This window comes from Apteryx rowi, unplaced genomic scaffold (assembly GCF_003343035.1).
Source record: "Apteryx rowi isolate R43461 unplaced genomic scaffold, aptRow1 scaffold_56, whole genome shotgun sequence".
Taxonomy (NCBI): Eukaryota; Metazoa; Chordata; class Aves; order Apterygiformes; family Apterygidae; genus Apteryx; species Apteryx rowi.
Window position 1 is genome coordinate 3203081 of NW_020450827.1, and position 26146 is coordinate 3229226.

The 26146-nt window shown below is 44.6% G+C and overlaps 1 protein-coding gene across 1 annotated transcript in view; it reads right to left on the reverse strand.

Annotated features, from left to right (window-relative positions):
• Positions 1–26146, reverse strand: part of ANTXR1 (ANTXR cell adhesion molecule 1) — a 109734-nt gene that overhangs the window by 3192 nt on the left and 80396 nt on the right. The window contains exons 15-18 of the mRNA XM_026081700.1: positions 25657–25752; positions 24987–25154; positions 19814–19894; positions 7–99 (exon numbers count right to left, since the gene is read on the reverse strand). Coding sequence (XP_025937485.1) covers positions 7–99; positions 19814–19894; positions 24987–25154; positions 25657–25752 — 438 coding nt within the window. The remainder of the gene's footprint in view (positions 1–6; positions 100–19813; positions 19895–24986; positions 25155–25656; positions 25753–26146) is intronic.

Below are 26146 nucleotides of genomic sequence, written 5' to 3' on the forward strand. Positions count from 1 at the left end.
GGGTGCCGGGGGTGGAGATGACGCAGGGTAGGCGTTGTTGAGTGGATATTTAGGTGGGGCCTCTGTGTTCTTCACTCTGGTGAAATTGATGCAACGGCCCTAAAACAAAAGAGGAAAAAGTGGAAAAGCAAGGTTACCGACTGGGGCAACGGCATCGCAGCCGACACACCTTCCCGGCTGTGGGCAAATGTGACATCAGCTTTTCTATTCCTGGGCACACTGCTGTGTCCCCTCTCGTTCCCTGAGACCGACACTCTAAGCACAAGTCCTGTTTTAGCAACCAAGAGCTGAAAATTAAATGCTAACGACAGCTTTTGTAGTGAAGGAAGATGCAATCCTCCCGTGCTGTCTCCTCATTCCAGGAACTTTATGCAGAGCACGAAGTACTTCAAGTCATACTGAAGTTGCAGGAGCTGTTCCTGTTCTTCCACGCTGGCTTCTGAATCAGTGCACGACCCATGGTCCCTGCCTCTACAGCTGCCTCTCCCCACACCTCAGTCTTAAACTTCCAACAGCGTGAAATCTGGACTTGGCACCTTTGGGGCCTCTCTCTCCTTCAAATACACAGCTTTTGTGTTCTATTTCTAATCATTTATCAACCAGGCAGGCAGGAAGATTCATTTCACTACAGCAGTTACTTGCTCAGAATTTTTCCTGAAATACTTCCATTCTTCATTGGGCTGTCTTGATATTCTAGCGCTCATGTGAAGCCCATAAACTGCTTTTCTTGCTCTTCTGGGGGAATGGTGCTAAGCTACAGTTTGTTGTACATTTTTAAACAAAACCTTTGCCCCCTGAGCTGCTCTTTTTTTTTTTTTTTCTCCTAAGTTCCACCTATGAAAGATCCCACTGTAAATACTCAAATGTCAGAATCAGCATTATTGTATTATGGATTCATTCTTTTAGATATGAAATCATCCAAAAAGGCACTAGAGGATTTCTGAGTCCCTAGTTTGCTTTTGAATTTGTGTGAGTTTATTTTCTGTTTTCCTCTTTCCTCTCCCAAAGTAAATGTTTTTCCTGGTGAAAAAATGCCAAAAGGAGTGTTGAGCCCATACAGACTGGAGTAGATCTGCTGGGGCAACAACATGACTAGCTCTAAATCCTCTGCACCGCTCTGCATCTTGTCCCTGCTGTACCCAGTCTATGGACAAGTGCTCTGCAGAAGAGGGACTGACAGTGAAGGGAGGAAGACGTTGGTACGAAGGCAGAGGGGTGCTGGAGGAGGTTTTGACGAGGATGACAAGGGCTGGCGTGGAAGGGGCTGACACAAAGAGATACAGATGGCTACTCTCCAAGGGCTCTGCCAATTATATCATCATGCTCTGTGGATACGAAGAAACATCTGTTTGAGCCTTAGCCTCTCAGCAGAGGAAAGTGGATTCCTCGCTGAAGCGATGAAGTATGCAGAGCAGCGCACAGCTGAGTGCAGGCTGTCATGTACAAGCAAAGGTCATTTAAGGAAAACAAGGAATTCGGAGCGCCTTGAACCCTGACAGCATCACCTCGAGGCTGCTCTGAGTGCCGGACACTCTCCTCAGCACTGCTCAGCCCTGGTCTTCTGCCAGAAGGAAGAACCCTTGGCTTCAACTCAGGCTCTCTTTGAGCAATGGATCTCAGGCAGAGCAGAGCCCCACATAACTGGCATGAATACAGCTAGGGTAATGCCCCTCCTCGAGGATTAATGCCTCTCAGTTAATGCTTGTCCTTACAGCATGACAACAAGTGGAGGGGGAAAGGGAGGAGAGGCTTAGCCACTGCCCTGTACTGCCTGCTGCTGTTAGCACCTGTGCAGGGGGCTCGTGTTCGCCATCCTTCGCCCAGGACAAAACGTTGACACAAAGGGAAGTGCCAGAGTGGGCAACATCCCTGACCAGAAACACGACGCTCCCTCTGCAGCATCCCAGCATCCCTGATGCTGGCCAACAAGGGGGCACCGTATGATCAGGCAGAGAAAAGCGTCAGATAAGCACACAGCCATCTCAGCTCAGAGTCCTTAGCTCTATTTTCTCTTTGTAGGCTGGTGTCTCTGCTTTAACAGTGTTTTAAGGCACAATGCTGTGATTTTAAGTAAATAGGGTGGGATAGCCCTGCTGAGTGAGTGTAAGTCTGAACTCAAGATTAACCAATTTTACTCAGAAAAAAGCCCCATGAGAATGTTTTCCTTGTTCTAGTTCCACATCTCCTGCAATGCAACTTTAGTGGCTTCAGACTATTGCTTGCACTGGTTTTGTTTTCTTTATTTATGTTGAAAATAAAATAAACCCGAACAAAAAGCAGCAGTCCAGGAATCCCAGCCAGAGAACAAAAAGTTGCAATTGTTTTTGTGTGGAGAGATACTCTGTCTGGATGCTCCAGGGGTGAGGTTATGGTGCTGCTGATCCAAATGGAACAGAGCACTGCCCAAAAAGCATTCAAGAGGATGCAGCGAGGCTCAGAAATCCTTGGGTTTGGGGCTGGGGCAGGGCTTGCAGACTAAAAGCCATGTAGCACTTCTGGTGATGCCCAAAGGATGGCCCCAAATGATAAGATATTACATCCTGTGCAAGGTTTGACTCTGCTAGCAAAGATTTGACTTGTTGATGAAAACTGGCTTGGATAAATCAGCAACACCATTATCATATGAAAGTGCTAGCAGCTCACACCAATGTATAGCTACACTGTGCTTTACACTAGTTTTTGTGGTCAGCTACCACCTAGTGATTCTGTGTCCAAGAACTACTACTCATATCTGTGACTAATGATAACTCTTCTTCACCAGTACTAGGGCTGCTTTGAAATCGGAGAGCTCCTTACTCAAATGTCTCCACTGTCCTTGATAACCATGGTTTGACACGGACTTGTTGGACATGCTGTCTGGCTCGAATGAGAGTCAGACTGGAATTCTGAGTGTGAGCCGGTCAGACGCAGGCCAGAGAACAGGCAGCATGGGGAGCGCAGACACGAAAGCCAGGCTCAACCCTGAGCTAGCGCAGCATGCAGCGGTACTCTTTAGACATCCCTTCCTCAGCCCTATGTGCATTACATTGGTCTACTTTAGAGTTCAGTCCTCCTTCCCCTTCAAAGAGGATAAAGAGTGGGCCTTTATCTCAGCTCTAGCACACAATTTCCCATCTCCTCCTATTTCCTTTCCTGCCTGGGTCAGCTGCTCTGCGGCAAATTGACTGTGACCTGTTAGACCACACTTTCTACTACTGTGCAAGGGGTAATTCTGCAGGGCATCCTACATGTGTGAAGGGCAGATACACAGTTCAGGATTCTTCCTCATTTCATGTGAACTGACAGACCAAGGGAATTCTTCTTGCGTTTCATTGCTTGACATTTCCCTCACCCATGCAGCTGCAGGGAGAATGCCAGATAGGAGTTTTCAATCCAGAATGGACTTTGGCAGCTACACTGCCTCAGAGGAGATGGAGAAGCCAACATCTCCGAGGGAAGGGATTGTTAGATTGGATGACAAGGAGAAATCCAGGAAAAAAATTACTATGCTATTGCACAGGAGAGACAGAAAACGTTTTAGTAGCGCTCTGGGTACAAATGCAAAGCAGACCCACGGGGAAGAGAAATACTTTAACCAAAAAGCTGGATGTTAAACATGGATTTCATCTTGCATCTAGCAATCTGATAACAGACACAGAACTACAGAGGTTGCGCTAGCCAGAATGTGACCACAGACAAGTAACCCTAGAGCACCGGAAGACCCAGCTTTCTCTGAACTGCATGGCAAGAGATGTGTTTTCCCACCTGCACTTACCAGAAGGGGGCCCTGATTCACAGCTGGGCTTTGTACCATATAATTGCAATAGAAAAATAAAACATCAGCATCATTGACCTACTCCTCAGTTCAGTGCTGTTTTATCTGGAAAACTGTCTGGATGATGATCAAGTTGGCTGGCCAATCACCTATCCATTCAAGTTTTTACAGGGCTCTCCACTGCCAGCATAGTTCAGTGTATCCCACAGATAAAATTCAAAGTGAGCAGGTGTATACCCTCTAAGGGTCTGGGCCCAAATGTCTTGTACAGCCTTGGGGATCTGGATGCATAACCAGAGCAGGTGTCTGAGGAACTGCAGGTAAGAGGAGCGCAGGACCTCTCTACAGTCAGTGGAAGCACATGGGACTTTGCGTGACTCACATTGTAGGAAGAACAGAATGGCTACTCATTAGGAGCTCCTCTTGGCTATCCGCCTAGGTATCTCACCTCATTTAGATGTCCAAATTTAGATGGGGTGGATATGGGAGATGGTGGCAGAATCTCCAGGAGGCATTTCTCCTAAGTGCTACTTTGGAGCCTTAAACATAAGTTGCCTTTTATCCCAGGAGAAAAAGCTCTTTAACTGGATTATACCACAACTTTGAGACTAAGAGGAGCCAATTCTATCAGCCTTTTTAGCATGGAGAAAGTAGCTGGAGATACAGAATGTATGAACGTTGGGAACAGACTGAATATTAAAGGGTTGCTGTGTTGAACGCCTTGGCTAGGTTTTATTTCCCTTCCTGCAGCCTCAATGCTTCAGGGGAGAGAGTCACAGCTGTGCCTCAGAAGAGACAATTGAAGCAATATGGACACATTATTAGATCTGAAATTTAGTGGAATCAGCAAAATCAGTGAGGGCCATTCACTCTCGCATTTTATGTTGTTTTTCTAGAGAATATTGCTCGCAGGCACAGGCATAATGAATTCTGCTTGGAGTGACCTTGCTCTTCCACCTTCTACAGCTAATTGTCTCGGGGATGAAGGCAGGCAGCACTGCCTCTAAGACAGCAAAGCATTCAATCTTAGGAGGCTCGCCTCCTCTGACCACGGGCCTTGCTCTGCGAATGCTCTGCGCACACATTGCCATGGGGTTGCACACTTGATCCAAGCTTTCCCTTTGTTCTTTACATCTGGTTGAGAGAGGAGGGCTGCCAGGGCTGAAAGAGAAGGGTGGGATCTGGGGTGAGGGGGACATTAGTCTACTGAGGTCGTAGCTCAGGGTGGTTGTTGCTATGCATTCAAGAGAACGAGCTGGAGCTTTCTCCTGAGACACTGCAGTGTTTCTTTTTTCTCTAACCAGCTAACTATCTGCCCTCCACCAGTGCAGGGCTCAAACTGGGAGAAAGCTTTTTTCTTGTTTCATTCCAGTCCTGCTCTCTGTGGTTCCAGCTGTTTAGGGTGAGGCTCACATAGTGCACAGCAGAAAGGTAATTTAGGAATGGGAGTTCAGTCCCCGAGCAGTGGCATGCCCTCCATAGTACTGAAAAGTTCTCTCTTTAACAGGGGAAGACTGAGCACATTTTTCTGAAGTGAAGATGAAAAATGTTTCTCTTTCTGTTGGTTTCCTATCAAGCTGGAATTAATACCTGGAAAAATATCAAGATTTTAAGATCATAAAACAAGGGGATGAGCTTCTGAGCTCCTGGGTTTAAAGAGAGGCACTGGAAAAGATACAATCCTTAACGTTGTTTTGTAGGGATTATTAATAATTCAGACTTTCCATAAACAATATTCTGTTTTACCCTATTGTTATGAGAGAGAGAGAGAAAAAAAAAGAAATGAATAAATGAATAAATGAAGAAAATTAGAAGAGAAGAGAAGAGAAGAGAAAAGAGAAGAGAAGAGAAGAGAAGAGATTAAATTGTGATTTCGTCCCTGATTCTGAATCAAGCACAAAAATGTGTTGGAGCTACTGGCCCAATGAGTAACAGGCAGACATTAAATATATGCAAGAGTTATCACTAGTCTCTGGAAAGACATATTTACTAAACTGTAGCTATCTGAAAAGCAAAGAAAGCACATATATGGATGGAAGAAACTAATGCTAAATTTCCTAGGCCAGATCCTCCCTACCAAAGAGCCCTGGTGCTTGATTTGAACTCAGTCCAGGCATAAAACTTCCACAAACATCTGTGAGGTTGATGAGTGGGGAGAGAAAGAAGAATACAGAGTGGAGAGTCACTGTGGATCTGACAGCAGCTCTGAGCCCCGCAGGGAGAGGAGGGCGGTAAACTGGCAGTTTGCCTCCCCACGGCCTGCAAGAGCCAAACGGCACAGAGAGCTCATGCTGCCTCTCCCGTGGCTACAGAGAAAAACTGCCTGTAGCCAACGTGGTGTGGATCCCCTCTTGTGAAAAAGGCCTTTGCATAGGGCACTTGACAAAACCTCTCTCCAAAAATCCACTCGTTTGCGCTGGGATGAGGTGATACTGGGAATAGAACAGGGCAGGAATAATCAATATCTGCTTTCCACCACCATTTTATTATTTGGGGAAAGCAAGGATCGGGGTGCTCTTGGGTTACTAGGGGGTTTTACTGCCCTGAAACCCTCTGTCAAGATAAACTCCCAAATCCCAGACATCTTCTGGCATGTGATGGGATTCTGAGAGCTTAAAACACCCCTGCTTTCACGACCAGAGCTGGCGGTGTGCTGCCTTTCAAATCACACAGGGGTGTCTGGAGACAGTTTTAGGAAACTGTTAACCAGCTCCTGGGCTGTGTTAGCCAGCCTCTCCGAGTGAGATCAGTCTGTGCTGCGGATGCTTGCTAAAGCCAGGAAACAATGCCTCCTGCAGCAAGCACAGTACGTTCACGGCTACCTCTCTATCTGTTAGTCACCAAACAACTATTAAAACTGTCTCATTTCGTGATAAAACATCACCGCAACAAAAACATTCTCATCTGTCTCTTGTTACTAAATATAAAGACTTGAACTCAGTGTTGCTTATGAAACCTACCATTCCCAAGACATTCCAGCCACCGTGGTCATTCAATAAATGATAAATTGGATGCTTGACCTATTTTCTCCCAAAATGAAGATGAAGACTTCCACTGATAAGAAGGAATTTCAGATCACGACTCCAACAGGGTTCTAATAAGTTGGTCTTTTATTGTAGAGGTATCACTGAAAACTATCAACTATTATGGTTTAATTTAAAACATCTTGTGAAAAGTATTACAGAGTGGTGAAGTTTGGAGCAAGATCCAGAATTTTCAGTCAGGTATCAGTACCACATGACACGCTAGATTTAACTTTCTAACCCCATGAAAAGAGTGGTACAAAATGGCATTTCCTTCTGAAAATAATAAGGGGGTGGAATTTGCCCCATATGAGAATGATAAACACATTTGCAAAGCTAGTGACAAGTGATCTTGTGCATGGCTAGTGAGCTCCAGTTAGATCAGAAGCAGTTTCCTACACCGCAGATAAGCATCCTGTCTAAATTCAGGAGGAAACAAAGAAGAAAAACTATCTAACTTTCTTTGATGCCTTACATATGGTTTGGTCTTTTCAGATGTTAAGGCAATGGTTTTTATTTATATTTATATTATTCTGTTCAAGCAATATGTATTCCTGTAAACTGAAGAAGAAAATCCTTTAAACTCAATAAGGTAATGCATTTTCTCAGATCTTGCACAGAATCTGAAATAAGTAAGAGTTATAACAACTCAGTCACATTGGCTTATGACTAACACGCAGACATACATACATATATAGCACCGTGTATCTGAGGGCCCCACAGTACAAGGAGCGGTTCTGCCAATCCAACCTCCAGTTGAAATCTTACTCATAAGCTTACTCATAACTTCTGGCCTGTGACTAGTTTTTCAGACCTACCACAATCCAGATAATACCCAGTCTCTGGTGCTTGGTATCTCCAGCTACATTGTGCAGGACTGAACCAGCTGGGAACCTACTGAAAAGAAAACTTTCAGGGCAAACGCCTACAAAAAGTGAAACGAGATGATACAGGCTTCTACCTTGCCAAATTGAAATGTGGGAATGAGCTTAATAGCCTCATCTTCAGCTTGTGCCAGAGAGTTTGGGAGCGTGGCTCTTTCAGGGATAAGTGGGCATTTGTATGTCAGCAAATAAGGCCTGATTGCTTTTGCAGGAGCTACCTTTGGCTTATTTACACTGTGGGACGAGTGTCATTTCCAGGAAGATCTGGTCATTCTTCCCATTGTCTTTCTGGAAAGAGGTAGCTAGTCTTGGAGAAATGCTGAGTGACACATCAAAGACACCGTCTCACACAGGATTGTAATCTTTCATCTGGAGTTTGAATAACAAAGTCTATTGGGTATGAGGAAAAGAGAGAAAAATTCAAATGAAAAATGAAACACATTCTTTTGGCAATGGTAACTGGAACAATTAATCAAGGGTAACGGTAAATATCCCTTTGGGGAGGCAGAAGAGTAGAGGATCTACTCTTCCAGAAAGCAGTGACTCGGGGATGATCTCTTCGGGTGCAATTTGCCCTTGGGCAGAGAAGCCAGGGCATGGTTCAGGAAAGGATCTTCTGCTATGTGAATGGGAGAGCAACACAATCCCATGGCTGTTTTCATGCTACGTCACCCAGGAAAATTGCTCTGTGCAGGGCAATGCTAATGGCTGAGGGAAATAGAAATTATTGTCCACTTTCCTTCCAGCATTCAGTGAGAAATTATTCCCATCCCTGCAATCCCTTGGTTTCCTAGGTAGATCTCTGCATGTGAATATTAAAGGCATAACCTTGTAATTCTGTCCAGGAGAAATTTTGCCCTAATCAGTAGATGACTGGGATGCTCTGCTTTATGAGCTGTTTACTCTCTCTGCTTCAGAAACAGAGGCCCGGCACTTAAAGAGCACAAGGCCATGACTGTGCTTTGTTTTTACGGTAACGTGCAGTCTGCTTTGCGGTAGCCCAGCAAGCTGATGAGCAGATCACCAGGCTTTTGGCTTCGGGGCTGTTAGTTCCAGGAAAAAGAGCTAATGTTTAGGTTAATTTTTCCATGGCTATTAATGGAAAACCCCACTGCAACAATACGTGCAGAAAGGTTACAATTTTGTTCTCAAGCTCTGCAGCCTATCAGCAGAAACCTGTTAGCTTAGGCTCGGTTGAACAATAGCTCCTTATTAGTATCCGTGCGGTTTTGAGCCTGCAGAAAGAGGAATCACCAAGCAAGCTGGAGTGTACACGTGTGAGGGGCGACTTGGAGTCCACGTGGCTGGTTTTATTCTCAAGTCTGAATAGGGAATGTAGTCTAGTGTTTAAAGCAGGGGAATTTTAAATCATATCCCCTGGTTTCTGTTGTTAGTTTTTAGTTCTTCATAGTTTCTATTCATGATGCTTTGAAAGAACATGGTGTGAAATCAGACAATTACCTTAAATCTGAATTCCCTCATCTCTAAAATAGACTAAAAATTCAAAATAAGAGAGGACCCCAGGGGACTTTGAAGGGTACTCTGTTTGCTCTTGTGCTTTGTGATGTTCATAGTGAATTAATAATACCTAGCCTGCCCCATATTACCATTCTCCTTGGCTACTATATACTGAAACAGACTTCACGACTTTCATTGAGAAACACTGGAGGTTTGTGTGGCAGAATTTGAATCCAATTATTAACAAATAATTACGGCTTTTGGGATGTTTTGATTGGATTTGCTCACTCCAAGCAAAGGTCCCAGCTAACTGCTACATTCCTTTCACATTTTTTGATATAGCTCTAATAATGCGTCCTCAAGTTAAAAACAGTATTCCTGTGTGCCAGTACTACTTAATGGGCTTTACAGTTTCCAACGAACCTGCTAATGGCTGAGTTTATTGCAAGCGCATAGCGGCTGACGACCAGCCATCGGTGGTTAACACTGAAATAAACTGCGCGCTTGTGTTCCCCATGGTCCATAAGTCACTGGCAATATGGGGTAAGACATAGGCTGTTGTTTACCACATATAGGTGCCTACCGCTTCTAAGGAGGTATGGGCAGGGGTCCTTCATTACTGGTAGAGTCCTTCACTCCTCTTTGAAAGAGACTGGGCTTGGCTTATGCACTTGCCTTGGACATGGGGTGGCACACACAGCACAGTGCCTGCAGGCTTCAACGGGCAGTTGATTATAGCGGAGGTAACACGGAGAACTGAAGCCCTGGCAGCAGAACAGCATTATGTAAAGCAGCACAAGGCTAGCTGGAATTACACTAATCACCCACACAGGATGATCGCTGCCCTGCCTCGCACCACATGGTCTCTCTTTATGGCTCTTCTGAAATACCACGCATATGTTTGGAATTTATATGTATATTAACAAAAATAACTGCAGGGCCTGCAGTTATTAGGCATTATGTATGCCTGTAATGCTAGGGACAGCTGACCAGAGAGGTCTGGTTCTGTCTGATATCCCTGATGTTACAGTTCAACCTCCCTGTTGCATGACACACTGATATGATGGGAGCCACTCTACTGACATTCCCACTCCTAGACCTGCTGTGCCTTCGTCCTCACAACTTTCACCCTAACTCTTCAATTTGACACTATTCGCTTCTCTGTCTAGGGTCCTGCAGGCACCACTTGTTTTCACATCCAGGATGTAGGACTGACCAGGGAAAACCAGGGATTGAATTAAGCTGTAGTTTAGGGCATCCTTTTCTGTGCCTTGGAGTACACATAAAGCATTTGCCATCGGTGCTTTTGTTTCTGGGGGCCTTTGAGTGCCTAACAAGTCCCTGAGCACCCTCTGATTTCAGAGGTAAGACTCAGGGTTCCCGTCAAAAGTTCTCAATGCAGCTGGCCCAGATGCAGTCAAAAGTTTTCAGCTGTGGCTGCTGCTTATTTTTAGGAATTTATTGCAGTCCCACAGGAAACAATGACTTCGCTTTCCCATAAGGATAAGGAGCGTAAGTCCAGCCCTCTGGTGGAAGCTGCACCAGGGAAACACAGTACAAATGCAACATCAAAATACACTCAGCAAAGAACACACACGGGAGAGCTGTGTTTTCTAGACATGTGTCACAAAGTGATTCTCTCTGCATCAAAATCCTACCCTTCCTGTGATCAGTTTCATTTTCTATGATTTTACTTCTGTTCTAAGAACTTAAACACCTACCGAACAAACTTGCAATATCTTCTACGACAAAATACACACCTAGACACTTCCGTGCATCTGTATTTCAGTCTCCTGCTGCCTCAATTCTACCCCTGTAGCATAGGAATATTATCACTGTGTTGTTTCAGTAAGGGTTTTACTCCAGTTGGTATTTCATTCACTAAGTGGCTGCAGAACTACTCACTCCATGCAGAGGAAATTTGAACTAGGCTGTTTCATTGGCTTGTTTTGCCTTCTGCTCTTTAAATTAAACCAGAACCCCCTTTTGTTTCTCAGCTCGTTATATGGGAAGGCTGCCCTTTCCACAAGCATACGCGCACACTAGTGGCATACGTTCAGTTCTGGCTGGGAGTTTGCACTGCTACTTCTCTGGAAGCCGTATGAGAGAGGTGCCGAGGGAAGAACGAACTAGCAAGAAAAATTGCTCCTTGTGGTTAAGGGAAGACTGGGACAACATTTACAGCTATTCCAAAGATATCCTTCGGTAGCTGGTGTTGTAGATCTACTGTTTAGCATGCAGACAAATTAGTATTGCTGCGCTGTCTCAGTGTTTCTCACCATATCTGTCCATACTTACTCTTGCCCTTTGCCTCAAACAAGGCTGAAACTGTCTTTCGTTTTACATCTGCACAGCACCTAGCACAGTGGGTTTGAAGTCGATGCCTAGAGCATATGACTACCACAATGACTGGGAGCAAGCTCCTGGGCTACGTGGCAGCACTCTCCCTCCCTCTCTTTAGTTTAGATTTCATCTCCTTCCATTTCAGCACTGTGTGGGGAGTGAGAGATGACTAGGTATTTCCCAGAGAGCTCTTTGCAAGCACACAGCTTTCTCCACAAGATAAAGGAAGCCATGGAAAGGAGACTTCATTTTCTGAGAGCCTGGATTTTCCAGAGATCAGAAGAGGCTCACATTCCTCAAATGGCACAGCAGCCCATGCTAATCTCCTCCATGAAACACACAGTTATGTGTAGCAGACTAAGGGTTTTTCAAAGCATAAGAATGGAGGGAGAAGAAGGGAACAAGGAAATTTTACAGTAACGTGGTAATGATTCAGGCTGCTTTTTACTCCTCTGCATTTTCAAGAGACTATGAAGAGTGCCCAGCCAGCAAGGAGCGCTCAGGAGGGCTGTCCCATGAACTCAGAACCACGGTCCCTTAACACAAGGAAACTCATGACACAGGTGCCAAAGATGATGTGTGGACAGATTTGGCAAGGCTAGCTCCTGCTTCCCACTGAGTTTCTTGTAACAGCTTGCAACCCCCCCCCCCCAAACAACAACAAAAAACCCCAACCCCCACACTGCTCAGACTCCTCCTTTAAACTATCTGAGCACCACACAGGTTTAAAACGTACAGTCCTGAACCTCAAAACCCCGAAGCTCAGTATTATTAGCACCACATTAGAACTACTTGAACCAACAGGCCACCATGCAAACCTACACATGTACAGAGAACTACCTGCAAAGACAGTTATCCCAGCCCACAGCCACGACTGTTGCTAATACTTTATATTTATTACTGCGTTCCGTCCTTTATTTTCCCAAATGCTTTGGGAAGGAAAACGCATTGGACTAGCCTCACTTAGAAGACAGGAAAAGCCTCTGAGAAATGGAAGTTGATTAAGTGCCTTGGTCAAGGTAACTCTGTGTGTCACTGGCACAACTCAAGGTGCAGCTCAAGGCCTCAGACTCCCAGTGTACTGCCTGGACCAGAGGATCGCTCTGCTGCCATATGAGAGTAGCCCAGACCGTCAGCTCAGCTGGACACCTCGCCTCTATAATTATAATAGCAGTATGCAAATAAAAAGGGCTATCCATCTTCAGGCTTAAGACCTTCAGATCATTACTGGCTGGGGTTAGACAGCTCTTTCGCGTCCTCTGTTGCACAGCTGCGTAGAAGTAGGCCCAAGCCTGCAGCTGCAGAGCACATGCTCAAGGGATTCTCAATAAATGCAGCGGGACATAAAAGTGACCAACATGCAGCACAAAGTCCATGCTTGGCAGAATCGGGCCTTTCACAAGGAATGGTCATTTGAGATGAATGACTGATATAATCCAGAATGGTCATCTGAATTCCTTAGGCTGTATAAAACATTCACAGTGAAGCCTGAAATCATTAATTTGAGGTTTTGGCATTTCACTGTAATATAAAAATATTAGTGTGATGGTAGGTCAGAGAGGAGTTTTGTAAGCTTTTGTTGAAAAACAGGGCTTTTCTGTAGTGAAGATTCATGCAATCTGGCTGTAAACTGGTCTTATTTCATACACTGGCTGTTCTGTTTATATTAAGATCAATTTTTATGTCATCACATGCACATACACACACATTCTTCCCTTCATTGTAACAACACTTGTGATTACTTTAATAGGCATATTTTCATAGATTTCATAACCCCAACCTCTTGTCATAACTAGCCACAATTTGACCCAGGATCATCTCACTGATATCTAACAAGATACTAGCTTAAGTGATTTGACTAGTAAACTTGCAAAACCATACTGGATCTGAAAAAAACTACTCTACCTGCATTTTGGCTAAATTAGGCAGGATATGTCTTAACCCATAATTACACATGGCTTTACTATACTTTTTTCTCCATATATATACCTATATCTATATATACACACACAAAATGACAATGCAACTAATGTACTACAAATAAAAGTTTAAAATATAATTTGCTCCCAGATTGAGCTGTTCCAAGCCAAGCTTGTGAGCCTGAAACACATTGTAATAATCTCCTCATAAATTCCTGACAGAACAATGTTTATCATGGAAATTCAACTGACAACTTTAAAGTGACACTAGTTAATTATTTGGATCCTGTGCTTAGTGAGCACTTTGCACTAATAAGCATTCCCTTATAGAAGCTATAAAGTTTTCTAAAATATATATATATATCTATAAAATATATATTTAAATCATCCCCATCTGATGATGTTTTGAATGTAAAAATAACCTCATTAAGGCTGACAAAAATGCAAACCTAGTCTTTCGAAAATGTGAGAAGACCACAGGAATCCCATGTGACTCTGACTTCCTTGCCTTATTGGAAACAGCTGTCTCTGTTGCTAACCTCAGACCATTTCCAGGTTTGACTCCAAGAACAGAATTTCACAACCTTCTTGGGCATCTCAGCCTCAATGTCCCTCTCTTCTCCTTCTACTTTGTGATGAAAGATGCACTTTAACAAGCCTTCTGCTATTGCAAACCAGTCCGAAGTTTGCTTCATGTTTTGTTCTCGGAAATGCAAATAGGCATGCGCCCAGTTGCTGCAAATATAAAAACACGCTGAGTGGGACCTGTTGCTGATGTAAACTGGTGTAGCTTTCATGGAGCTATAGTGGTCAAGGCCAGCTGAGATTCTGGTTCAGGCTGCTGCTAGGCTATGGACGGACAGGCATCCTTTCTGGTACTCTTGCTTGAAGAAGTCTCAGCTCTCCGATGTCCAGAAACATCTGGCCCTAATCCAGTGTCAGATATCATGATCCCATCAATCTGCAGGCAGCATTCCTCATGAAGGTGCTGGGAGGAGAAGCTGGGCAGCCACGTAAGCAAGGTGCATTGCCCAGGCAAAGTAGTCTTGATGGAAGGGAGGACTTAGCTCAGGGGCAGCAAGCTGCTCCAGCTGTCCTGCCTTCAGATGCTGTGCATCCATCCCTGCTAGCATCAGCTTGCCCTGCACCAGCCTGGGCACCTCGAGCGCAGAGCTATGCACTGTGCATCATGCCCCAGGAACTATGAATGGAGAATTTGCAGCCCTGCACAACGTTATTTTTCTTGAGCCTGTGTGCAGAGTCTGCAGGGCTAAGCCTGAACCAAAATCCTTCCAAATTAGAGAGATCCCTTGACTTCAACAGATCAAGGCAAGGTTTTGCAGAAGTTTATCTTTTATTATGACAACTCTTACAGTTGGAAAAAAACAACCCCACAGCTCAATTTTGGGGCAAATCTGTCTTTCTTACTGTATCAGGCACTTAGTAGTTAGTTATTCTGGTAACAGTATGTTTTGCAGTAAGGAAATAGTCCTAGTACAAGACATCTAAATCTTGATTAAAGGGTTCAGAGCATGAGCAGACAAGAGGCAAAGAGAAGGGACTGTCTGAGGTCACACGGAAGGAGGACTGGAATCTAAGCATTAGTCCCCACGCTATCCACTGCAATGTATATAAATTGCAAGTTTATTAGTCACTGCCCTTGAATCTATGTCTTGTTACAGCCTAACATGAACTTCTTAGGGCAGGGACTGTCTTCCTTGACGATTTGCTTGGTACCTAGCAAGTTGCGTGGGCTGCAGCAGATAAACAGTAACAATTAGTCAACACAATGTTTGAAGCTAGATCCATGTTTCATTCTACGCAAGCAATCTTTTCGAACAGCTCAGCTAATGTGCTGGCAGTGGATAAAGTAACTGATTATAGCAATGGATTGCTTATATATGAAAATGATGTAATCCTGGGATTTAGTCCAATTCCTTTGCAGGCTCCAAAGCAAACAGAGATTCCTTTCAGTTACTTTTCATCTGGCTTCATGTTTTTATGTTGACCAAGTGGGTGAATTAAGGTGCCCATGTGACAACACCAAAGGTTTGAAATGGGCTTTCCACTTTTATTCAAGAAAGAGAAATAAGGGCCTGCAAATTGCTTTCAGAGCGGCTCCTCCTTGTAGCTTTTAGGAACATCGTATGATCAAAGGCTCTTGTCTGCAAATTTCAGGTGACTCTTTACCAGGCACAAATTTTGCTTGCAAAGGCTTGAATATTTATCTAGCCTTTCCCTGAAAATGCACTATGTGCTGGGTTTTTACCCTGGTGGCCGGTTTTGAGGCTGCTGGTTACTGCAGGATGCTTTGCTGCTCACTGATTCTCTCATTCCCAGGGTATGTCCATGCTGTAAAGGTTGTTATGGCTGAACTTTGGTGGAGACCCATCCTTGGCAGTTTGTATGCAGCTGGCTGTGTGGGCAAGCTAGTTTTCTGCTAGGCGACCCCAGAGTATTTACTCAGTTTGTGTAATGAAGTCTACACTTAGTGGCTGGTTGCAACTGAACTAGTTAGCCCAGAACTGCTCTGGGTGACGGACAGGTAGAGAAGCCAGAGCACCCAACACAGTCTCCATTGCCTTGCGTTATTGCAGAGGACCTGGAATGGGAATAATGAGTGGCCTGGTCTCCTGTAGCACAGCAGGTAGCTCACACCGCACTCCTCTGAGAACTAGTGCAGACACCACTGCAGGGAGAAATTATACAGAGGTAGCAAAGGAACCGGAGGTGGCTTCAATCTGCATATATCCAGCTTTGTGCTTGGGTGTAGGTGCTTTCTTCAGCTGACAGTGGAAGTGCGACGGAGGGCAGGTGGAGGAGGAGAATTGGATTTGGAATCTCCAAAATCCCTTGATCTCCCCTCCCCTTGCTTTGCAGTCATCTTTCTGAGGCACAAAACTCCAGCATTTCACAGGCAGCTTGGGGCTGGGGGACTCTGTGGTGCAAGGAAATGAGAGCTTTCAACCCTTTTCAGGGCATTTGTAATAACCAGAAGCCAGTTCTCATTCTGGAGAGCAGAGACACTGCGCTGTGAGGTGGTGGTATGGGGAGGAAGTTAGGGAGAGTCAGGAAAAAGCTGGAAAGCTGAAGCTGACCTGCTTGTGCTGCAATAACTCAAAGCCCCGTGTCTGACGGCCTGAAGCTTCCTGTCTTCTGCAGCTGGCAAGGCTGAGTTTGCACATGGCTCCAGTGTATCAGGCCTGAAGTTTCAAACCAGCTGTGCCTCTGCCTTAAAATCACAATGCTGGCTTGAAGTTGCCGATACCAGCTCTGAGTGGGCTCCCTTTGCTGACAAGCTGGGTAGAGCAGTCCTTTACCTGCCCCTCCTTCCCAGGAGGAAAACAAGATCGAGCCCAAATTTGCTGGCAGACAGCTATGAAACCCCCCAAGCTTGAGGCCGTTTGCCCATGCTGAAGATTTCACAACCTGATGAGGACCAAGTCTGTCCTTGTTGTGCTCCCTGTCCATGCTGCCTGGTCCAAGGGAGCTACTTGGAATCACATGGAAAGGCCACAGGAATTTACAGCTGAGCTCGCTGCTGCCAAGACGACTCTCACAGCTCTACCCCGCTAGCTAATCTTCAGTGCTGGCAAACGCTATGCCAGAAACATGTTGCTGGGAGAGCACGGGTGGGATGGCTGTGTGTGACTTTACTCCATAATGCCATGCTGCAGCATCTCCTGTGCTGGGATCATCCAAACCTGTCAAATATGGCCAGCTGGCCTGTTAGGTCAAGGAGATGCCTTATCTCAGAGTGCCGTGCCAAAAAACACCTTCTTCACAGTAGCTGTCAGCCACCAGACACACCATGTGCTCAGCTGTATATCTGGCACGTGAGCTAGTATATAAATGTGCCAGTTAAATGACTCGATGCACAAGTGATGCATCCATCACAAGATGTAGGAGTGGTCCTGACTTTGGACAGCGGAGAGCTGAAATGCTGTTGCTGTGGATGTTGTTGCAAGCTGGACAGACAGCAAGAACCATAACCCAGGTTGGAAAGATGAAATGAGGAACAGATTATTCAACTTTAGATTATTAAACATCTACTTTAGAGGATGGGCTGTGTTCACAAGTGATACCAGAGGCACTTTCATCGTGATAGCAGTGAAAAATCTCCGAGTTAACGGAAGGGATTGGATCCAAGCTCCAATGCACCAAAACCAGTCCTGACTTCCTGGGTAGGGGATTCTGGCCACATGGTGGTTTGCATGGGTAGAAATCTCCCATCATTTCAAAGAAATGCGTCAGAAGCTTTTCTTTGCAACACTGTCCTACAGACAGGTTTCCTTTGGAAAAAGATTTTCTGTGGGGTTGCTCCTTTTCCTGATGGCTTTTTCTTGCAAGGAAAGCAATTCACACTGAATGAGGACTATCTGCATTCGAGGCATGGGCAGCTGCAGTAGACACTGGCAGACATTTCCACGCTGCTGTCCCCATCAGCTCAGCACTGACCTTCCTGCTGGATTTCCAATCAAACCGAAACAGTAATGTATTTTATTAGATAGTATTTGATGTGTATTGGCCTGGGAGAAGCAGCTAACCAGAAGGTAACCTGGATCATGTATGCTTGTCCAGCCTCAGGCTTGGACATGCATTTAAATTCTCTTGGAAGAACTGTGGCCCCGAGAACAGTAGAGGAAGATTGGCTGGGATCACACAGGGATTGGAGTCTCCTTACTTTGTGAGGTGCAAATATCACAACTATTTTTGCAATCTTTTGCTATTTTTTGATTAACCCTTCTCTCAAGGCTGGTCACGTTTTCCCATAGTTCAATTAACAGCAATATTGCCGCATCCCTTTGCAGTCTCTTGCATGGAGATCTCTGAATATTGTAAAGCCAACCTTCCCAACACCCAGTTCTGGTAAAATCACTTTCTACATCTACAAAGGGGAAAGTGAGATATGAGAAACTAAATAATGGCACCCAAATCACAGGGAATGTCTATAGCAAGACAGGAGGCAGTTCAGATATCTCAAAGCCTAACCCAGTGCTTGAAAGCTAGATTCTTCTCCCAACTTAAATCCAAAGTAGGGAAACAAAAAACCCCACATCTTTGCTGAATAGGGGAGGGAAAAACCCTACCTAATTCTGTCATTTCAGCTGTGTAAACTAATGAATGTCATTGCAATTTTAGTATTTTACAGTGAGTTCTCACTTTGCTTTGGCCTGCACTGTTGGTGGTGACATCACCTGGTAGTTATGTCACTACTGTAAAGGAATAAGCATAAACTGCTCACTCAAGTCTAAAAGTTACTAAGACTGTCAAGAGCGTTGCACATGGCTATTCAGAAAAGACAAACAATTAGGCACATAGCTTTGTCTACACAAGGGAAAACATGTTCTAAGAGCTAACATATGTTCTAAGGTCTAACCTCATAGAAATTCAGAGAAGCGCATCTACACATGAAAGTACTCCAAATATTTGCAAGCCTTCTAGGAGTCAGCTGGAGAGAAACAGATATTTAGCAGCTATAAGCCTAGGTGTATTTTGAGCCAGTTTCTCTTTCACACTAAATTGTATTTGCACCCAGGTCAGAGCCTCTTTATAGCACAGCAGAATCATACAGAGGTAAATTTACTTAGCATCTGGATCATATAACGCCTATCTGGGCTAATTCTGCTATTCCTTATGCTGACAGGACACAGAACTACACGTCTAAGAGATATATCACCAAACAGGGAGGGAGTCTGCTGTCAGTTGCACTAATATAGATCACTACTAACTTTATTGGCTTCAATTAAACTGCTCTGGATACTCCCTAGTGTAAATGGAAGAGACATCTTTCTCATAACATAATCTTAGCTCATCAAATCAAAAAATGTATTCATAGACTAGGCATTCTTCAAACCCTGATTTCTGTGGAAAAAATCCACGAAAGTTGCCAGGCATTAGCAACTAAGTGAAGACATTTTAGCAAATTTTCCCCTTGAAGCAAGAAAGTATTAAAACTTCTATTCACAAAAGTTCATTGGTCCTGTACTCAATGGAAAACCTTACAGGGAGCCAAACATTATAGGACTATGCTTCTCCACCAAAAAATTACTTTGTTGTTTCATGTCAAGTTTCCTGACGATGCTACACACAGTTACTTAGGCTTCAGGCCAAACATATTCCTGAAGTAACCCCAAGCCACTTTGTTGATTTATGTCAGACGTCTGTAAATTGACCAGGTAGACAGCTAATATAACTGCCATTTTTTCATCACGAGGGTGGTCAAATTGAAACAGGGGCTCAGAAAGATGTCGAATCTCCATCCTTGGAGACATTCAGAACAGAGCTGGACACGGCCCTGAGCAACTGAATGTAATCTGCTAAATTGCAAAGAGAGTTAGGGGATGAAAATTGTATGGTGCGTATGGCTCCCATAGTGCCATAGTGGATTTTTTTTTCCCTAGCTACAAGAATTGTTTGAAGGCACGGTACCTTGTCTCCTGGCTGTGGGCGCATCACAGATACACGGTCGTAACCTTTCCGCAGCAAGACCCAGAGAGCATCCAATTTCCCCTGCAATCAAAAGAAATACAGTGTGTTATCTTCAATACAAGAACAAGTATGCTGTGCAGAGTGCAATGCAGGGACGACGCAGCTCAGAAATGCACATTTTTCACTTAACTATTTGCTGTGCTTACAAAAGATGCTGGAGAGCAATGTTTTCTCTCCTAGAAACTCCCTCACACTCCCTCCCTCAGAAACTCCCACAAGTGCAAAGGATGAGGCTTCCAGATGAGCAATAAGCAGACATGTCTGACTGACAGTCAACAATATCTGTGTGTCTAGCTTTCATGTACACTTTAGAAAATCTCCAAAGGTAATAGGTGACTTAGATCTAGAGTATCTGGAGTGCTTCTGAGACCTGGTATCTGGTGTTCTTTAGTTTTGCTAGCTGCCTATGAATCCAATCTGTTCTCGTGCCTCTTCTAACAAGGAAATCAGGCCATGAGGTCTTTGTAAAGAGAGACAGGAGAGACAAAGGCTGAAAAGTGCCAGGGTCACACATGGCATAGCAAAGTCTTAAGCAGCCTCAACTTAGGATGCACTTCAGATTTCTGTCTGGGAGCACCAGCTGTTGCTTCAGCCTCAGCCTTGAGGCAGGTCCTGCAGGTGACTTGTTGCGAATGATCAGTGAATTTAGCCTTGCCTCACGGTCCTTTCTGCACAGCTGTTTAGAGACTGCCAGTGGCCCTTTTAAAGTCAGCCAGGTATTATAAATGCCCTGAGGAGGAGGGAGGAAGAAGAAGTAGGTAGGTAGACTGGTGGGTAGAAGCAGAGGTAGAAATAGAGGTAAGAAGAAAGCTGTTAGCCAAACCAAAGCACGCAGAGCTGTTTGGCGGGCTGTAGCAGGCAACACGTCCTGCACCAAATTATGAGAAAAGGCACAGTCCTTTATGATCTTCACTTGCATCTATGTTTGATGCTGCCCTTCCCTCTGTCAGACGGACTAAAGATTTGGCAAGCTCCTTGAGAAGCTTTTAGACTTGTCACAATCCTTGGATTATTTGCACTGACCTTTTAAACTGTTGAAATGATATTTTAAAAGGAGGAAAATCCAGCTGGCATCATGCTAAGAAGTAGCAGCAGCAAATAAGAATAATGATAACAATAATAATAACAATCTTTTAAGCGTCAGTAGCCACATTTGGCAGCAGATAAAGCCCTGGGGCATTTCAAACAGCAATCTATCCATTCTCAGTTAACAGCTGTGCACCTACTATATAGGCATTACTTTGGGGAGTGGATGTAAAGGGAAGAAAACCTCCATCAGATAAGCTGGCAAAAGGCAGGACACTCCAAGTAAAGGCCGGCGCTTGTGTTCCATGGAGAGATGGAGGGCTGTTGGACAGTGAGATAACTGGCCCTAAAATGTGAATTTCCTGGCTTTTTGTCAGATCCAAGCTATCTTGGTTCAGTGTTCCTGATTTGAATTCCTTGCTCTCCTCCTTTCACAAGGTTTTTTTCTTTAAAGTAGCTTGTTACATGCATGTTCATCTACCTTCCAAAGAGGTATTTCAAGGAGTCCAATGGAGCAGATGGAAATTTAACATCTGCTTTAACCAAAGGTATCGAGTACATTCGGAGCATGGGGACAAGGGAAAATTTAAGCTGAATATCAGGAGACATTTCGTGTGGGTGAGGCCTGTTAGTCTGTGAAATATTTCCCCTGAGAAGTGGTGGAAGCCTCTGTGTTATTTTAAAAACCAGACTGGAAAAAATAGTGAAGGACAGACTTGAGTTAGCTATCCTGCTTTGGCTGAAAGTGCAGACCCAATGACCTAATAGGCTATCCCTCCTCGCCTCCCTCTGCATGTAAAGACTCCGTGATAGCTTCCCTGAATAACACAATGCAAATTCATCTTCATATGCTCACGTCTTCTGGACAAGAGCTTCTGCCAAGAGTCTTGATGAGTTTTGCCAATTTTGCTAATGCCTTACTGCTCAGGAAGAGCAATAGCAGGACCTCTGCTTCATAGAAATGAACCCCTGTTTTTGATGGGTGCTCATGGTTGTGTTGAATATAGCTATTCTGTCTGCGTACACTGTCTTTCTGGGTGCAGTGCAGCAAGGGGTGTGGTGGGGATTAATAATTAGGTAAACTCTCATCTACGGACAGAACTAGGCTGTTAAACACTATCCATATGTAGAACATCCTAAAGTTAGGGAATATATGGATGTAGGGTCTTGGACTGGACCTGTCCTTATGCTGTGTGGAGTTTGGATGGTGGAAAGGAGAGATTTTCTAAAGGAACTAAGGACAAATATCACCCATGAGATGCTCCTAATGCTCATACTCCCCTTTATAATTGAATTCCTGCTGTTACGAACAAAAAGCTGTTCCTAGTCAGAGTCAGAACTGAACTTGAACCCAACATACATTGAATCTTTTCTCCAAGCCTCCCTTGAACTTTGGAGAAGTTCCAGCTGGGACACAGATATGCAACAAACTTTTGACTCCTCTGTTTAGGATTGATTTCCTCCCATGCAGAATAAACTCTGAACTGATGAAGGAAGAGGGAGAAAACTCAGCAGTATCTTTGATGGAAAAGGACACAGCTCTCAGCTACCACCTCAGGTAGCTGTGCCCACATGGATTCCAGCTGCGTGAGCACATATTCGGGGTTCTTCGTGCCAAAAATCAGGGCTGCTCTGCTTTAACTCCTATCAGCTCCTTAGCTGGTTAGAGTACAGCTTTGTGCACTGTGAATCCTTTTGACTGCAGACTGCAGAAAGCAACTGAGCTGCGTCTCTCAGCTGGATGAGGTTCCAGCAGGAGTGAAACTCCCCCAGATGAGACTAGTGTGTTTTATAAATGTTTTGCACAGATGCAAATGACAATGCAGTGTATTTAGGAACAAAGGAGCAGCTATATGAGATGGCGCTTACTGCATCACCACTCTGTACTGAAAACTGTTGACTCTGTAACCTGTCCCACTGCGAGAATGAATAACCTTCATGAACACATGTTGAAGTCATTATGATTATAACACAACTGCAAATGACTTTTTGGTAGGCTATGTTTATTAGATGATAATCTTTAAGGGGGAAAAGAGAGAAGGCATTGGACCAAATTTTCAAACAGGCTCACATTTCCGGATCCTCCGGAAACCACTCTTACTCCCTTGTGCACCCTTGCCATTTCCATCACTGGATTTGAACCAGCTGCAAGATCAATGAATGAGGAATGCCGAAACATGTGACTTGCCTAAATTCCTATGGGCACTGCTTGGAGCTAATCAGTAACCAGACACAATGCAGGCAAACCTGGTTGTACTGCAACCAAATATACCTGCATTGCAATGACTTGGCCAACAGAATACGGCTGCCTAGGGTGACTGTTGCTGGGGAGGAAGAAAACAGGAGAATAAAAATTATACTTCCAGCAGTGAGGCACCTCCCCGCTTAGCTTAAAGTTGAAGAAGAGTTCTATAAACTAATGTTCTATAAGCTCCATACATTCCGCACACACTCTGCAGACTATTCACAGACAAATTGCCTGTAGAAGATGTACAAAGATGCACAAAGGCATACTTAAATGCAATTTTTCTCTAGTTAGTCTCCTAAGATTTCCTTCTAAGTCATTGTCCACTGTGGAGGATATATTTGAAGCATCCGTGGCACACAGATAGCTGCCATTGAGAGTTAATGAAAGCTGCGTGCCAGCTTTTGGAAACCTCTTGAAGAAAAACCAACAGCCTGCAATCTGGAAAAACGCTTGGGGCAGTTCTTGAATTCAGACCAGTTTAATACCTGTGCAATGCCACTGTCATCCATGGACTTACTCCGGACACGCTTCTGATCTGGAGAAGGGATGGGGCAGATCTTGGACTTGCTAGGGCCAAGAGCGTATGCTAGCGGCTGCAGTATTCCTATGTGTGCTTTCTAAGACCCTAGCCAGCGTTCCAAATGAGATCCAAGCCCGGTCAAATGTGCAAGGTTTGAACTTGGATATGAAATGTATATTTTCAGTCTTTTCTGTTACTGATAACTACAGAGCTGCTACAAATAGCTCTGGACTGAAAAGAGATGGGAAGGATCTTAGCATTTGCCAGATGGGTTAACACTGAAAAATAAGTGTGGGTTTTTTTTCATTAGAGGCTGCTATAATTATATAGGCGTAACCTCCTGAAAACCTTTGCTGAGGACAGCCTAAATTGCCTTGAATGCAAAAGATTAGCTTTCTAATATCTGAATGTCTTTGTACCACACACTGGGTGATGCGACTGTTGCGTGTGGCTTGTTTCTCTTAACCTAGGAGGGGCATTCACATGTGCAGTGCAGAATTTTCCTTCGGTGAACAATTTCCTTGCTCGTCTGTTTCAGTTTTGCACCCTGCCAACCATCTGCATTAGGGAAGACAAACTGATGCCCTTGGGACAGACGGCAGAGATGGTTCCCAGCTCCTGTGGGAGACTGTCGTGCTGCTTTGTACCACATGTGACCTGCTATCAGTGTGAATTTGACCTTTCCCTTCTGAGGCAGCTCTAATTCAGCCAAACACTTCTTGCAGGGTATCCCCTCCTTGTGAGGGGAGCATGCTGCCCTGCAGCAGGTCTGGCCCTGTGACCCATGCTTGCTGGCAGACATCCATCTGCTGCACCGCAGTCCTTGATCTGCTACTCTCACTGGTGGCATTTGGCGGTGATTTTCTTCTTTCCTTCCTTTTTTCTGAGAAAAGTGGATGCTTTTTATTCCCTACATCTCAGGGAACACGCAGTGTGCACTGGAGGGCCTGCCTCTGGAAATGCATTAGAATCTCTAAGAGGAGGGTGGGAAAGAGAGCATTTTACGGAAGCTAGCTACATCCCTGGCAGAAACCAGGATCCTTTTCTTCAAGTGCACATCAACTGGTCTAAGAAAGCAAAGCATCCCCAAAACCTGATTAGTCTGATGGAAAATTCCCAGAGCCCCATATGGCTCCTTTCTACGGCACCTCCTTGGCCACATGTTCAGTGGAACTTCCTTAGGTACAGCTGCTCTAACAGCCTCTTGAGATCACAAGTTCCTGGAGAGTTCTGCGTCTTTGCCTTGGATGTGAAAACAGACCACTTAACACAGATATCCAGGAAATATCCTATGCAGTACAAAGCTGGACAGGACTTACCTTGATTGGAGAGTACCACTTCCGAGGAGAGGAGGGCCTGCGCATGTTGTTCCCAAGATTCCTGGGTTCGGGGAACTCATATTCCTGTTCTGGCATCTTGACTCTGGCATTCTTGGCTTTCTCCAGCTTAGCACCTTCCTCCGTGGAGCCCTTTTCACCCCAGCGCACCTGAAAAGACATCATCAGGGCATATCATAAGAGCAACTGCTGCAGAGAGTTACATTCCTGTTATAACTGGATCCTGGTCCATATTTTCCTAGTGTCCAGATCCAAGGTGAGGAGTGGGGCACAGGCTGTGAAGCCTCCTTCTAGACTGGAGCCCAAACCTTGGACTTTTCCTTCTTTGCGATTCATGAGAAATATGCAATTGGAGGAGGTTTTCAGAAAAACTGTAAAAATATTTTCTTGTAATTTGTACTGCAACACTGCCCAAGTATCCCTAACATGGACCAGGATCCTGCTGTACTGGAAGAAAAAGTTCCCAAACCTAAGGAGTCTACGCTTGGCTCTCAAATATTCCTATATAAAACAGATTTTGGCTCAGATGTACAAAAGAGCCTAAAGAAATCTGTGCCTGTCTCCTAAGTTGCTTTCTGGGTAAATTGCAAGGGGATATCATGGCTCAGTTCGCAAATGAGTCTTTCTGATACATGAACTGGTGTGTATTTACCTCCATCCGCTTGATGCCGCCAACTCCTCGACCACCATAATAAGAAGCATCTACTGTTGGCCACTTCTTCTTTGGAAGGCCATCATCATCTTCCTCCTACAAAACAGGAGGTTGCATTGTTAGGGAGCGTGAATAGAGGTAGTAAGGAATAAACAGTCATAGTCTATGTGGTCCTTTGAACCTGCTAGAGCCAGCGCAGTAAAGGTTCTGGTCTCTTGCTGGTTATTTTCCAGAAGATGTACACTCATGAAAAGAAAATGTTGCATGATATAAACACCACCACCACTTGAAAGGTACAGTCCAACTCCAGCAAGAAAGCGTGTTTTCTTTTTAAAGAAGACTCTGTCTTTCATCATCTTTAAATTAGGGAAGAAAATTGTTTCCAAGTTGCAAAATTATAGAAGCAGCAGCCAAAATAGCATTGAGAGTAGCTCAAGAGCTGGGGTCTTTTGGCTGCAAGCCTGGTTGATACGCTAGCCATCCGTGATGG